Here is a 15,877-nt window from a genome sequence, read left to right as displayed (position 1 = left end):
TAAGCTATCATACAGCTACAATAGTATATCTAGGCAGTATTGATATACCTCATATTTAAAATTTAATATGAATGAAAATTATAAGTAGGAAATCAACTTGACTGTTTAAAGTGGTTCAAAATAGAATTAAGAAAATGTTAAATTTTCAATTAGATATTATTGGTTCAAGTTTGTACAGATCAGAAACAGAAAAATTATATAGTTTTTTGGCACAATATTAATCAATTCAGAATAGCTTTTGCTACTGGAAGAAATCAACCAAACAAGAGATGTTTTACTTAAACAACAATATAATTGTTTATAATATAATTAAAAAAAAACTATATGTTTACATCAAGGGTGATTGTAACACAAAGTGTAAAACAGTGAAATTTTATACGAAAAAAATTGAGATTAAGATAACCAATTTATTTACCATTCATGTTTCTTATTTAATATACTTTTTTGAACGAACATTTAAAAATAAATTACATACTAATGAAGAATAGCACATTAATAATAGCTAATTCAAGAAAAAACTAACTTCTAACAAGAATCGCAATATTAAAATTTAAAATAGTGAGAATATAAACCGACAATGAATTTAAAAAAAAAAATACAAACTGTTATTTTGAATTTCTTAATCGACTTATGATGCATAATTTTTAGATCATGTGAATACAAATCCCAATGCATAGTTTTTAAATCAAGTACATAAATAGGAAAATTGATGTTCGACATTACAACCACGCTAATACGCATCACAATATAAGATTTCAAACTGGCATGAACACAAATTGCGACATAGGGTTTTAAAACACGTAAATACAAATCACAATATACAATTTTTAAATCAGTAAATATGAATCATAATGCGTACATTATAAATCAGGTTAATATGAAAATCAATGTTTGATATTAAAATCACTTGAAAAACAATTTTGATATTAGCAGATTCCTAATGTTTAAAATGGCAAAAATCCAAGAAACAAAAAGAATCAAATAGGTGGAATAATCATTTGTATATTAAGGTCTCGTTAACAGGATATAGCAAAAGTTTCAAAATTTCGTCGAATTGCAAGTTTTTGATTCGCGGAAGTACGTAAACCAATTGTTTTGAGATATACCCACAGAATTCTGCAATATGCTAGCAGAAAATCATATACCCTACTTAAAGTTTTTAGATTCGGAAGAATGATAAGAAAAATCTGGAATACTGTCACCCCTGTGACTGTATGTCTGGGGGGTGACTACGAGATTTACCCTTTGATTTTGCCCCTTTCTGTGATTTTTTCTAAACTTCTCTAATGCTATTTTTGAAAAGCTTCCATGTATATAAAATTGTACAGTAATACTACTTTTTACACGTTGTCAGAAGGAATTACAATATATGCAAGTTAGGAACATTCAGTTTAATCTATAGTTACAGTCTAATCATTAATGTATTGAAATAGATGAATAATGATTTGTAGATAGATTAATTATACATAAATTTAATTGAAATCTACGGAATGAACATGAAACTAAAAATCAATGTATTTAAATAAAGTTAAAAGAGGGGAAATACCCTCAGCTTTTTCATCCATAACAGCATGCTTTTCAGACAAAATTCTTTCTTGGATATCATGATTGAAATATATTTTAGCAGGAATAGTATCAATCAATTTTATTAAGAATTCGTTCTCGATTAATAGACTTTGTTTAACTTTATCAAAATCAGAATCATCAACATTGATTGATAAATTAGTCATATTTCAATTGAAACAAAACAATTATTTTTTTTTATGTAAAGTTAAAACATAGGATGCATGGTAAATAAAATAAAATAAATTTATACTGAAATAACATGCGGAATTTTGAGTTAAAATTTGTTTACAAATAATGTATTGAGATCACGGCTACAGTTAAATAATGATAAAAAGTTATAGTTAAACAGTTCAGTAGAAGTAACTTTTATCATCTTTTATACTTTTAATGAAAAATATATGTATAAATTTCAATTTTAAAGCAATTGTTATTTTTAAAGGCAATTTATCTATTAAAAAAATGCAAAATTAATATTAGTGTATTTGTTTTAGAGAAAATAGCAACAAGTACTTTATAGCTTCTTTGTTTATTTATTTACGTTCGCTTGGGAATTTGACACAATCAGGTGAAAATTAATATTTTATTTAGTTTTAGTATTCATTATAAAGTTTTCAATAACAAATTGTCGTATTATTTATGACATTTCTTTTTTGAACCTTTAAAAATCAACTATATGCTTTGCTTTGGTGTAATCTTTATTTTGCAACAAATGATTGTATCATCAAATATTTTGTTTGATCATTAGGGGGCATCAAATTAAATATTTAATTTCTTAAAGCCATTTAAAAATTGTTACAAAAATTAATGTGAAATCCTGAGCTTGTAATAAATATTAGTTAGATGATTCATTTGACCGGATATAGGCGTTGACAATCGCTGTCTTTTTTTTCTTCTACAAACTGCTATAGAATCATATCATTTTAACCATGATATGATTTTACAGCAGTAAATAATATCATGATTAAATTTATTTACTGCTGTAATTTTAATACAGTCAGTAATCATCTGACTGTATTAAAATTGCTGTCATATCATTCATATATTCAAAATCATATCATTTTACAGCGTTGAAAATTTTTTGATGCAGTGCAATTTCATAATTTATTAACAATTTGATCAAAAGTCATTAGTTAAAATAATGCTTTAGCATCATTCTTTATCATATTACTTTAAACACTGTTACTTTTAGTACGGAATAGTAGTTTCAATCAAAATTTCTTAAATTTTTTTTACGCTATAAAGTTTGTACTCGATAAAAATCATTTGATCGTTAATTACCAGATATGCTCCGCATTATTTGTGTAGAAGAAAAGAGTAATCTGGGAAGAATAACACTTTATTACTGTGCTTTACTGTAAATGTAGTATCTGCATTTCTAGCAGGTGTTGGCATTTCAAAGATCTGAAGAAAGTGAATAGAAGGAGTGGCCACAGAACAAGGAAAACTGTGAATTTGATCAATCTGGAAAAACCAGGAAAATTGACTAATTTACCCTTTTTAAAGTCCCGGAAAATAATTTATTATGATTTTAAAGTGCTTAAAATTACTTGTAATAATTTTTTTTGGGAAAAAAAATTCTTTTTCTTCAACTCTAACGACAAACATAAAGATTTTGTCACACATTTTATATATTAGAATAAGGCATAATTAAAAAAAAATAATAATAGTAAAATGTGTGCTATTGGTTATAAAAATCTGGGAAATTTGATGTAATAGTGGAGAAATCTTAGAATTTTTTTTTTCTTTGAATGTTTGTGGTTAACCTGATAGACATTTCTTTTCAAATTGACATTAATTTTCAAATATATACTTTCTAAAATTGATGAAACTATAAAAGTCAGGTTATGTTCTTCAAACAATGAAAACTTACAGTTAAAGTATTTTCATGACGTAATATATGAATAATAATTTACCAAAAGAGTTGTATTTTAGTAAAAGGTAAAAATAATTAATTTCATGTAACTGTGCCTTCAATTTTTCTAAAGTATAAATTGTCAATTTTGATGCTTGTAAGTTAAACAAAAATTAATTTTTGTGCTTTAACTAAAAGTAAAGAATTTTTTTTATTTATTTCAGTATTTTTTATTTTAAACCACATGCAAAGTATTTGAAGAATCAGAATTATTAAATTCTGAAGATTGGAGGCTGAGCAATCTGCGAGGGGCTGTAAGAAATCTATTATGAAAATGCACAGTATTAGTGTCAATCATATAATGGCGACATGATATAACTATTCTTAAAAGCGATTAATGCAGACAATCATCATATTGTGGAAGCTCTAAAAAATTTTTTTTGGCATTCATGATAAATGTTTATCAAATTTTAAAATTTATTATTGATGGAGTTTTGTAGATTACAACTCTAACATACTAAAAGAAAAATAAAGTTATGCCTGGTTAACCTTCTTGAGTATGTAATTATGGGAGGTTCTGCATGTTGTAATTCCTTTTTAACCATGAAAGTGATTCAACAGCTTTTAATATTTGTCATAAAAGTATATGAAGAAAAATAATAATTTTGAATTATCTAATATTTTTCATTTTTTAACATTTAATCATTTCTTAAACTTATATTTTATTTAGTTTTATTAAATATGTTATTCCTTTTTATCTTTTAGATAACACTATCAACATGGCTGAAACAACAAAAGATGCAAACTTGATTCAACTCTCTCGCTTTTTGTATCTTGGAGATGAATCTAAAATGTATCCTGATTCAGTAAAATATCCCTTTAATCCTGAAACTTGTCAATTTCTCAAGGAGCTGATGCAGTCTGGTTTGGTTCAAGAAGCTGTTGAAGAGGTTATTCGTTCTTTTAAGGAAGGTCATTTTATAGGCTGCGAAACCTTACTGTATGTCTTAGCTGTATTTGCACATCCTTCAAATAATTCTTATACGAAAGGGAAAGCTTTTGAAGCTGCAGCTGAGATCTGTTCTTCTGCTTCCAATATGCTTACTTTTATTTACATTTTTAAAGATGTCATTAAGCCATTGAAAGGTTGGGGTCGAATGAGTCGAAATTTCCTTATTAATTGGTATGTTAAAAGGGATCCCAAGGATTTGGCTATGGAAGTGACGAGAGTCAAGTCGCGTCATAAGTGGACACATAAGGATGTTCTTTGTATGGCTCATGTAAAGCCTAGTAAACCAGGTACTATTTATTATTATTTTGTTAGCTTTTAAAGCATTTATTCAATATAATAAATGTTTGTTTATTGTGATCTTGCAGGCTCTTTTCCCCCTCTTATTCTGATCGTATCTTTTTATTGTATTTTATGTAGAAGTATTTATTTATCCCTCTGATCCGTTTTCCCTATCTCTGTTTATTATATTTTACTTATTTCTTTTATCCATTAAGTTCTTTTCCTCCAAATTGAAATCCTCAAATCAATCAATGAAAATTATATCATTAAAGAAATTTTATTGTATATAATGGCAAAATATAATTTTAATTGAAGAACATTAATCTGCTATAGCTACTAGAGCAGTGATTCCACTTAAGTGTTATAATCTGACAAATATGCCGAAAGTTGTAAGGGGATACGAAAAAAAGGTGACATGCTTCGTGATGCATAAATCTCCATGACCAAAGGAAAATAGCTTGCCAAAAGATTTATGTTGGCAAAATTAAATAAAAATTCCATACCTTATGTATTAATAGCAGAAGAAGAAAATAAAAGTAAATGTAATGTAAGGAAAATTGACATAGACATTTTGGTTTTAATTCTTTGTTGAATTATTATTACTGAATCAATTACTAATAACTTTTTTCATAAATATTAATTTTTCATATTTATTTTTAAAATTGAGATTTATTATTTTATATCAGGACCCCCGTGGCAGAATTGTGGCGACACGGCGACATTGTCGCCGAACATTACAGAATTCTTGCAGAAAGATTTTTTATTTGGGAAGCAAAGAAGTTTGAGTTTTTTTTTATCTACAGATTTAAATGCTCATTGATAATATTATCTAAATGAAATATTTAAATGTTCAGTCAGATCTTATATTTTATAAATTATTTTAAGTTTTAAATCACTTTAGGGCCACAGAAAAGAACTGATATTTCTTTAAGATGTGTAAAAATAGAATATTTAGTAAGAACTATAAGAAAGAAAAAGGTTCCGCTGTGAAATGATTGTAAAGACATGGTTCCCAGCAGAACACCAAAGTCAAGTTCAGTGGCTGCGGTCAGTAAGTGGGTGGGTGACGATTTTAATTAGCCTGCTTTAGGTACTAAAGTTGCGCGGTATCAGTCCTCGTTAAGCTATTCTACTGTAAGCAGTGCTTGACTCGCGCATAGATTGTTGGGCTACCAAAGCGGAGAAATCATTCCCTCTGCAGTGGATAAAAATTGTGATGGCTGTCTTCTGGTTATCTTCAGTAATGTTTCCCAGACAGTTGCCAACGGCCAATTGTGCAGCTCTAGTGCGACATAAATATAGTACCTACTTATGTTACCTACCTACTAGAAAAAAAAAGTTTATTATGAACTTTGAAATGACAATGATATTAAGTATATAAATGACAGTGTTTTAATCATTAGTTATCTCCTGTAAATATTTATGCTTTATTTATTTTCTTAGGCAGTGCTGCAGTTCTAAAAGCAATAGTAAAAGGTTTAGAATGTGCAGAAAAAGAATTTGCTGCTGAGCCAGAAGCTGAGCCAATTTTAAATTTCTTGAAAGGTGTTCATGAAGTTGTTCATGCCACTGATCCTCAAGCTGCTGCTAGACTTATTGAAATTCACAACTTGTGCCTTGAACATATTCCAGACAAAATTATAAAATCTAAAGAGGTACTTATGTTTTAAAATATATTATTCACAAAATATATTATCAAATAGATTTATGAATTTCATCTTCTAAGTTAAGATAATTAATGATTAAGAATTGATAAAGGTAAACTTCTTCTTTGAATAACTTTATTTTTTAAAATTTTTATCTGTCATTTAAAGTTGTCAAGGTATACTTTGCCATCTTATTTTAAAGTTTGTCTTAGTATCCATATGCAGTAGAACCTCGATTAATCATTTCATGAGGAACTATTCATTATGAACAAAAGATGCACGAAAACGTCGAATGCGAGTCTACTTAAAATATCAAATACTGACTAGAAAATGCATAAAAATTAATAAATGTACAATAATTATAAAAATTTTACTTGTATAAACTAAAATAATTCCTTCTAAAATATTTATGATGCGAAAGAAGGATAAATAATTTTTTTTATTTATTTTAAATATCTGGAAATCTTGGTTCTCTTTCTTCTCAGTGCAAACTATAAATTTTGGACCTTTGTTACAGATTGCTGTTAGTTTTCTGAAAGTTTGTGTGAATACAAAAAGTTTCTCATTGTTTTAAAGGCCTTTTGCAAATGTTTGCACTAATTGGTTGCATTAAGTTCGGTCTTCATCTTTATCACTTTGCACTTCTTCAGTTTCTGCAACCATTTCTTGAATAGATAACACCACAAATTTCAAACATCAAACCTGTTATTTGAGGCATTTTACCTAAACTGTAACAAATCCACATTTTCTTCATTATTAGCATCGGATGTTACTTTCTTCTTGAATCAAATTAACTTTAATATTTTTGGAAAATGTTTTTCAATTTCTGAATGATAGATGTAAGAATCTTCTATTTTCGAAAAATTATCTAAACAGATATCAACATTATAAGAATAGCATTTGGGATGGGATCGTTGAAACAAGAAGATACATACAGTTTGACTGTGCTACATGTAGAACCTAGACCCATTAATGAGTATCAAGTCAACTATGTTCTATTTCAAAACACGTTTTTTTGTTATATTATTTGTTGCCGTGAAAGTGTTTAACAATGTATCTAATTTCATAAATTATTTAAATGAGCAAATTATGTGTCTAATTTTTGAAAATGTTTGGAGGGTTGACGAAAAAATAGTTTGATCATAGGTTTTTTAAAATTTTTTTTTTTAAGGTTTTATTTTAAGAATTATGTGTTAAAAATTGATACTTTCTTAGTATCTTATCTTTTCATATTCTTTTTTCTTTCTTCTACTCACATAAGTCATTTAGTTTATGCTACTTTAACAATCTATTACTAATTATGTGAAATTTATCTACCTTCTCTTTGTTGATTAGTCAATCGTAAGCTTTTTATTATTTATTGAGTTAACCCTCTGAGCGCAAACCCTGATTTTTCCGAATTTTTCGATGCAGGCTTACCTGCATTAACCCCTTAACTGCCGAGTAAAATTAACGTGATTCACTCCCCAGTGCCACCGTTTTTCGCTCAAGTGCACTTTCTTACACGGTGTTTTGGTGGGGAAAATGATGCACGCTTTGCAATTTAAAAACAGTTTAATTTTACAAGACAAGAAAAAGAAAAGAAGGAAAATACAAAATTTAAATTAAATAATAAAAATACAATATAAAAGATGTTAAAACTTAGCTGTTGTATGATAAATCCTGAAACATGGTTGCACACATAAACCAACATCACATTCATCGCACTGATGGTGGGATTCACGACAAATTTTTTTTCTTGAACAAATAGCAAATTTTCGCGATGCATTTTTCTTTGAAGACGTTGATGGAAAGAATAAAAAGCACCAAATACATACGAGAAACAAAAGCGAAAAAAGAATAAACCCGACCTTACTCAAATAAATACACACAAGCGATTAATGATTAATACGATATCACTTTTCCATAACATCCTTTTCCCATTCCCCCTCCTCCGAAATTAGTAATACATTCGCAAAGCAAACACTTCCAAGGCCATTTTACTGCATTCTGAAGTGGGGGGTGTACTTCTATTTATAGCAGCGCAATGCAAAGCATCGTACTTCGGGAAAGCGTATATATACGCCTGCGGCAGTTAACGCATCAACTGGCCGAGACGTATATATACGCCCGCGGCAGTTAAGGGGTTAAAAAACCAGTTTTTCCACGTTAATAAATAAGAAAATAGTGCATAGCAGGGAAATTTTTGCACAATTTTACTCAGGGGCTCAATAATTTTTAACTTAATATTTGTTAACACTTGGATAGTTAATAATTATTAATGGAATCTATTGTATATATTCATATTTTGTATTCATATTTTCTAGTATTTTCTGTAATCATCTTATTAAGGAAAAAAAATGTGTAATATGAACATACTTTTTGGGCTGGGCTCAAGTCACTTTTCGATTTTATGTTGTACAAATTGAGCAATTAGTGTTCATAGTTAAGTAAAATTTTTTATGTGTTGAAATACTGGAGGATTTGCTTTTTACTTTGCTCTTGATGGAATTTCACCAGATTAAAAACACTGCAGATTTAGTACATGTAAATTAAAATTCTCAAACTTATTAAATGATTGTATTAAAAATATTGTACTATTTCTTGCTTAGATTTTTCCCAACATTTTTGAACTTGCTAGAAATTATATCATTTTTCAATACCATTTTGGTATACATATTTTTTTAGCTATACTCATAGTAATTGCCACAAATATAGGGATTCATTTTTAAAAATTATATTAATTGTTTTAGGTGTCTTTGTGTATAATTCCTCGTGTACCACTTCCTAGTCTGTTGAACCAGCTGCCTCGTTATCACAAAGTGGGTTTGTTGAAACTTAACAGTCCCCATTACAAAGCAGCTCTGGAAAGATTAACTACCGAAGAAGCTTTGAACAGTGAAGACATAGGACCTCTAGATACATTTTTAGCTATACGACGTTGGCAAATTTCTTGTAAACCCATGTTAAGACAAAGTACACCTGCTTTGGATGATGCCCTTCAGAATTTACACTTGGAATCTTTTAAGGTTTGTGTTTATGTTGTTTTTAAAAAGATTGTTGTTAAAAAAATTCTTAATAGGAATGCAGTTTAGAGATTTTAAAATGTAAATGTTTTACACAGTTTTATTAGATTACAATTAATTGTATTATTATATAGCTATAAAAGTTGTTAAATAAAACCTTTTTGATGTCAAGCTCTTTAAATATAAAAGATAACTATATTTTTCATTTATTTTTGTAAAATTTTTCATTAAAAATAATTTTTTTATCACAAATGTTATGATTTTAAGTATTAAATTATATCTTTATATGGGTGTTCAAAGAAAGTAATGTGATTTAAGAATGTATTCAGAAATAAATCTCCCTTCATCATTTTTCAATCTACATCGACTACTAGGTCAAACATATTTCAAAATCAATTCAGATAGTTATATCACATTAGCTAACTAAATGAAATCTAAAATTAATAAAAAAAAAAAAAAAAATGCAAGGAATGTTTAAATATATTTTAAGTTTCTCAAAAAATTAATTCTGGAACTTTAATTTTAAAAAAAATGTGGATTTAGTTAATTAAAAGGTAAAAAAATTGTTTTGGAGAACTTAGGTTTGATGTTTATAGGGAAAACAATTTTAATTTTATAAGAATGTCATAGAGTTATTCAACTTAATATACTGGCAGTTTTGATATTTTTATTAGTACTGCTTCCAAATGTTCGCCCTTTTTTTTAAATTTTATTTAACTGTGGTTCAGGTTAAATCCTCCCCTCCTGCTATCAGAAAATTATTGTATAAGGGTCATTTTTCTCTCACCTGACTCAAGATAGATTGTTTTTGCCCATAAAAATCATAGGCTTTTTCTAAGTGCATGGCTGTTTGTAGGGAGAAAATAGAGTGAGGTTTTCTATGTGTGTGTGCATGACCATTTGGGATTAAGTACAAAAAAAGGATGACTTTCTATGTGCAGAACTGCTGGTAGGTTTAAAAGGATGGTGGTGAATTTTTTTTGCAGAATTCAAAGACAAACAATTTTAGAATTTTTTTTTTTGTCTTACTAAATGCAATTAGAACCTTCATGTACTTAACACTGCATTTAGTGTTAATGCTATCTTTGTCACTAGCCAAATTACCTCTTATTATTTACAAATTTATTATTCATAATCTATTTCCACCTTTTAAGATGTAAATTAAAGGTATATATTTTATTGTTTAGCGGATACGGACAACAGAAAAAAGATACTTGGTTGCGATTGATGTTGGTGTATCAATGAATCTTAGCAAGTGTTCTGGTTGTAATGCCGTGACACCTTCACACATTGGTGACATTGTACTCATGGCACTTGTGAGATCTGAGCTTTCTAATGTCACTGCCCTTGTTTTTTCTGAAAATGAGCTAGTGCAAGTGGATATAAACCATAAAATGACTCTTGTGGATATAGTTGAGCGTTTAAATGAAGTAGGTTTTAATAACTGTAGTACTGTTTTCTCCATTATATTTTCTTGTTATTTCCTTATAATTTATTGATGACATGTGGTTGTTAATTTTCCTTAATATTTTTCAAGAGACTTTGATATTAATTTATGATATGATTTTTTACTTTGATGATATGAGTATTATTGTAAATCTCTTGATTTTTACCAAACACTTCTAAATATTTAAAAAGTTATTTTCAATAACTCTTATGAGTGTTTTCAATTTTTAATATTTGGGGTAGTTTTGAGAAGTGATAATTTTTTCTATTTAAATATTACAATCAAACATGGAAAATTCGAATTCTTTGATTTGAAGTACTAGATATAATTGGAATTATTTGCTTGATTTTGTATAAAATAATGTAAAAAAAAAAAAAAAAAAAAAAATCAGATCATTAGAATTTCAACTAAGATAACTTTTTTTTTTTTTATAGTTAAAATTTGTGAAAAATCGTTCCTGAAATTTTTTTTAAAGACAAAAAATGGACTTCCCTTTCTATTACATTAAATATTAGTAATTCTAAGCTTGTCACTGCTTAGAAAAGATTTGAACCTGCATTTTCAACAGCAGAATCTGTTTTGGTGGAGTTTGAAAGACAGATTTTCTTTAAAATTTAAATGAGTTAAAAAAAAAAATTACAAGCTGTAATCTGCATGAAGCTTTTTTTTATATTTAACTTACATTACATATTTTTATTAAGGAGCCAACTAATCTCATTGTTTAATTATGATGAATTAATTATTCTTACTTAAATTGAGATCATTTGTTATATTTTAATAGCTTAAGAAATCATTTTATATATTAAATTATATTTTCTCTCAGAATTTGTAAACCGATTTTTGCAAAAAAATTGGTTCTAGTTTTAAGATCTGCAATGAAATTTTACGTACCTAAGACCTAGGACATGCTCTTTTCTTTTTATTTAAAGAAATTTCAAACTTGTAAATTTATCTGATTTTCATTTGTAGCCCAATTTATTCATCTAAAAATAACACACATTTTTTGACAAACTTAAATTTAAATTCTAAAATGTAATTTTCCGTAAAATATTTATAATGTGTTCAAAATTTATTTATTTTCTGTTGTGAAGGATTAAAAAAAAATTTACAATAGCAAAAATTTATTTTTTTCAAACGCCTTTTAGGCTGATATTAAAGTTTTTTTTTTTTTTAATATCTAGTATTTACAAATCTCTGTTTTATTAAAATTTATTTTTTATGTGAAATCATTCATGTGATATTATTCAAAATTTGTCTTTGCAGTTTAGTAGATATGATTAAACTTTATGTATGTTTACTTCCATTTTTAAAGAAGTCCATGCAAAACTTTATAAATAACAAAGTTTAATATTAATTGTTTTTACCTAATGTAGCACCATAAGTCAAAGTTTCACATTTTTTTTGAAGAAGGATAAGTATAATAATTTTGAAATATTCAAGATTATGTCTTATATTAAATAGATTATTATTTTAACCCTCTGATAGTTTTATAAACAGAGGAAGTTTGGGATTCCCTTGTATACTGTTGTTTTATCAAGCAACTTCAGAAAACTAGCATTGTGTAGAAAATTGCTTGTTCAAATGAAATTTTCTATGTGCCTGTCAATTCCATTATGCCATGAAGAGGTTTAAAATGTCATTCTTAAAAATTAAAAACTTTCATTTTATAGAAGTTAAAATTTTATGAATTTATACAAAAGTTTAATTCTTTGATGCTAAATGTAAGCTTTCAATGTATTATTGTTGCTATTTAAATACTTATTAGAATGTTGTTATTAGGTACCTGCTGGTCCAATAATTTTATCTGCACCCATCAACTATGCTCTTACTAAAAAGCTGCGCTTTGATGCCTTTGTTGTATTCAGTGACATCAATTCAAAAGCTGATGATAGTGATTTAGTTAGTACCATGAAAGAGTACAAGGAAACGATGCGGCTACCAAATACTAGGTAGTATAAGACAATTTTATTAACAATATTATTAATATATTTTTTTTATCATTATTTATTTAGCATTTCAATTTCTTTCTTCTTTAAAGTTCATTTATTTCCAAATTTTGAAATTAATGGGGAGTCAAATTCTGCCTTTCTATAATGTAAAAATACACTTGTCTCAGACCATTTCTTGTTGTTGCATTTTTAGTGGACAGAAAAACTATCGATAGGATCTTTAATCGATTTTCAATTTCATTTAGCTTTTTAAAAGAAGTTTCAAAATGCTTAGACTTTGCAGGAAAAAAAGACATCTAACCTAACTCTTGAAACAAAGCCTAACTGGATTTTTAAAAAAATTCTGTAGATTTACTTATTAATAAGCTGATTTTTAAATGCAGTTTTGAAAAAAAATCATCTGTATTAGAGAAGTATTTTTTTTTTTTCATTTGCCCTACTTGTTATTTGGAAAAAAATGCGAAACTGATTTTCTGTTCAAATGTTTGAAGCATGCTTTTTCAAAACTTCCAATAACTTAACATCTATCTTAGGTCATGAAATAATCATATGATCATACACTGACTGAGCAAAACTCATGGGATATCCTGGAACACGTCCGGAGGTAGTTGGCACCACACATCCTACAGAGCGGCAGTCAATTGTGACCTGTTCGTGGGTTGAGGATTCAATGCCCTGAACCTGACGTCAAGGGCATCCCAGATATGTTCAATGGGGTTCAGTCGTTGGATCTCACCTGCATGCTCGTCGAACCAGGCATGGACGATATTGGCGCGATGTGGGGCTGCATTGTTATCTTGATACACAGCAGTGTCATCATGGTGTTGAAACATGACAAAGGGGTGGAGATGGTCTCCAAGCAGCTGAAGATACCGCTGGCCAGTCAATGTGGCATCCAGAACGACCAGGGGGCCCATTCCATGCCACGAAAATGCACCCCACACCATGACTGATGGGCCACCGGCCTGGACTGTGCCCACTTGGCATGCTGGATCCATCGCTTCTTGCAATGTGCGCTTCACACGATGTCTCCCATCAGCATGGAACAGTTGATAACGTGATTCGTCAGACCTGATTACGTTACGCCACTGTTGCAGTGTCCATCCGTGGTGATTGGTGGCAAATGCACACCGAATTGTCCGATGACGCTGGGTTAGCAGTGGAACACGTGTGGGGCGACGGCTCGCATACCCGAGAACACGCATGTTCCGACAGATTGTCCACTGGGACACATCTCTGTCACGGCCAGTGTCGAATTCAGCCGTGATTTGTTGCGCATTTGCTCTCCTATCTCGAGTTACCACTCGTCTCAGTCGTTTAGGGCCTGTGGACGGCCGGTATGGTATCTGTTGTGGACTGTGTCACCCTCATTCACCCATTCTCGGTAAACTCTCAACACGGTTGACCTTGGGAAGTCGAATTCCTGAACCACTTCCGAAATTGAATGCCCCATGCGTCGGGCACCCACAACCATGCCACGTTCGAATGCCGTCAACTCACGACGACGTTGCATTTTGCCTGATCACTCACACAGCCACTTCAAGCAATGTCTAACACACAACTGAGACCGTCGCAGAGGCCACCAGATGGCGTTGGTCACACGTACTGTCCATCCACAAATCAGAGCCCTGCTATCCCATGAGTTCTGTTCTGTCAGTGTATATTGTGAAAAAAGTATATGAATTATTTTTCTAAGAATAAGCAGTTATTTGATATATTTTAGGAATAAAACCCACAAATTTAAAATATCTTAATAACTTCACCTTAAGTATGCTTAAACGCCGTCACGACAGTCCTCCCAAGAGGACCACTGTCTGACCACCAGCACATGGTGGTCGGAAAGCGGTCCTCACATTATATCTATCTTGTAAATAAGACTTTTAGGTAATTATCAATTATATTGTGTAGTTAAATAATTAATTTTTCTTACAATAAGTAATTGGTAATGGTGATTATTATATTTTTTTTATGAATTAGTATTGATTAATAATGATCTTATGTACCCTTCTCTTTAAATGATCCAAATCTATTATTAAATTCATTTTCTCAAAATATTTTTCAAGTTTTAAAACTCAAAATATTAAAAATGCCTAGACTATCATTACCACTGGTCATTGTTTTTTTAACCCCCTATGTTTAAAGTAGTTTTTTTTTCTCCCCTTCTGGTTATTATGATAAAAATATGATATTTATTGTATTTCGCAGGTATGTTCTATCAACTCTCTGTGATAGAAAATCTACCTTCACTCAAGAGGGTCCTGACTTTTTGAATATTGTTGGATTTCACACTAAGCTTGTGCAGACTATTCAAGATTTTACATGTGGTTTGTTTTAACAGAAGGGGCCTTTTTAATCAATATTTCTGAATTACGGGAACCATATTTAAGTGTGCTCTGTCCTCATGTTGTATTTGTACATGTCTATTGTGGCATCATTTTAAAGAGTGCAGCTCTTTTTATTATTAAAAGAATATTTTTATGTATACCGAGAACAAGTCTTGTTAATGTAGTGAGTTGTGAGATATATTTACTTTCTAAAATTAAATGAATTATAAGGATGCATAATTTAGTTCCATCTCAGTTAAATAATTTTGTTCTAGTTATTATTTGTGATTTCAACTGAAAATTTTCTTCATTACATTTGACACATAAAGGGCTTAGAAAATGCTAGTAAACTGTACTTGTTAGTTGTTCGTCAGTAAGCCTCTTTTTGTGTACTGTTGATTTACATGCCTGTATGTGATAGATTATTTATATTGACTTTACAACTACATTTTTGGGAGCATGGTATGTAGATTTTTGAGGCTTATAATTTCAATTTGTTTTAGTTTTACTTATATGTAAATAGTTGTGAATGAATTTTAATGCTATTGCATAGAATAAAAATTCATGTACACCTTTTGTTCTACCTTCGGGATATTTATTATACAATTTAAAAAAAGCCATTATTTTTGTTAGTATCATTAAAATATATATTGCATTTTAATTATGACTTTTGCACAAGTAACATAATTTTTTATGACTATGTTAATTTTCATAATTTTAATGAACACATTTGTATTTTGTTGAAAAAAAAATGTAATCCTCATTTGACAAAATAAACCAATCAGCTTTTTTATGAA

General features: G+C 29.2%; 2 protein-coding genes across 2 annotated transcripts in view; one reads left to right on the top strand and one right to left on the bottom strand.

Moving 5' to 3' along the window:
* LOC107441777 (uncharacterized) overlaps nucleotides 1-1,892 on the bottom strand; it is a 23,404-nt gene extending 21,512 nt beyond the window's left edge. Inside the window, exon 1 of the mRNA XM_016055153.4 lies at nucleotides 1,547-1,892. Coding sequence (XP_015910639.1) covers nucleotides 1,547-1,730 — 184 coding nt within the window. The 5' untranslated portion in view covers nucleotides 1,731-1,892. The remainder of the gene's footprint in view (nucleotides 1-1,546) is intronic.
* LOC107441776 (RNA-binding protein RO60) lies at nucleotides 1,892-15,877 on the top strand. The gene is made up of 7 exons (XM_016055152.4): nucleotides 1,892-2,131; nucleotides 4,184-4,717; nucleotides 6,153-6,364; nucleotides 9,088-9,363; nucleotides 10,548-10,790; nucleotides 12,587-12,756; nucleotides 14,962-15,877. Exons 2-7 carry the CDS (start codon nucleotides 4,198-4,200, stop codon nucleotides 15,089-15,091), a joined length of 1,551 nt encoding a protein of 516 aa, XP_015910638.1. The 5' UTR covers nucleotides 1,892-2,131; nucleotides 4,184-4,197; the 3' UTR covers nucleotides 15,092-15,877.

Source organism: Parasteatoda tepidariorum, chromosome 1 (assembly GCF_982258835.1).
Source record: "Parasteatoda tepidariorum strain Cologne lab strain chromosome 1, Ptep-v5.0, whole genome shotgun sequence".
Lineage (NCBI taxonomy): Eukaryota > Metazoa > Arthropoda > Arachnida > Araneae > Theridiidae > Parasteatoda > Parasteatoda tepidariorum.
The sequence above is the reverse complement of the archived record's forward strand: the minus strand, read 5'-3'. Positions and strand labels throughout refer to the sequence as shown.

What these genes read in the sequence shown, in the direction of transcription:
- LOC107441776 (XM_016055152.4), top strand. Translation starts at nt 4,198, where the DNA reads ATGGCTGAAACAACAAAAGATGCAAACTTGATTCAACTCTCTCGCTTT. An exon ending in AAATTATAAAATCTAAAGAG is followed by an intron (nt 6,365 to 9,087) that starts GTACTTATGTTT and finishes TAATTGTTTTAG; the next exon opens with GTGTCTTTGTGTATAATTCC. An exon ending in TAGTTGAGCGTTTAAATGAA is followed by an intron (nt 10,791 to 12,586) that starts GTAGGTTTTAAT and finishes TGTTGTTATTAG; the next exon opens with GTACCTGCTGGTCCAATAAT.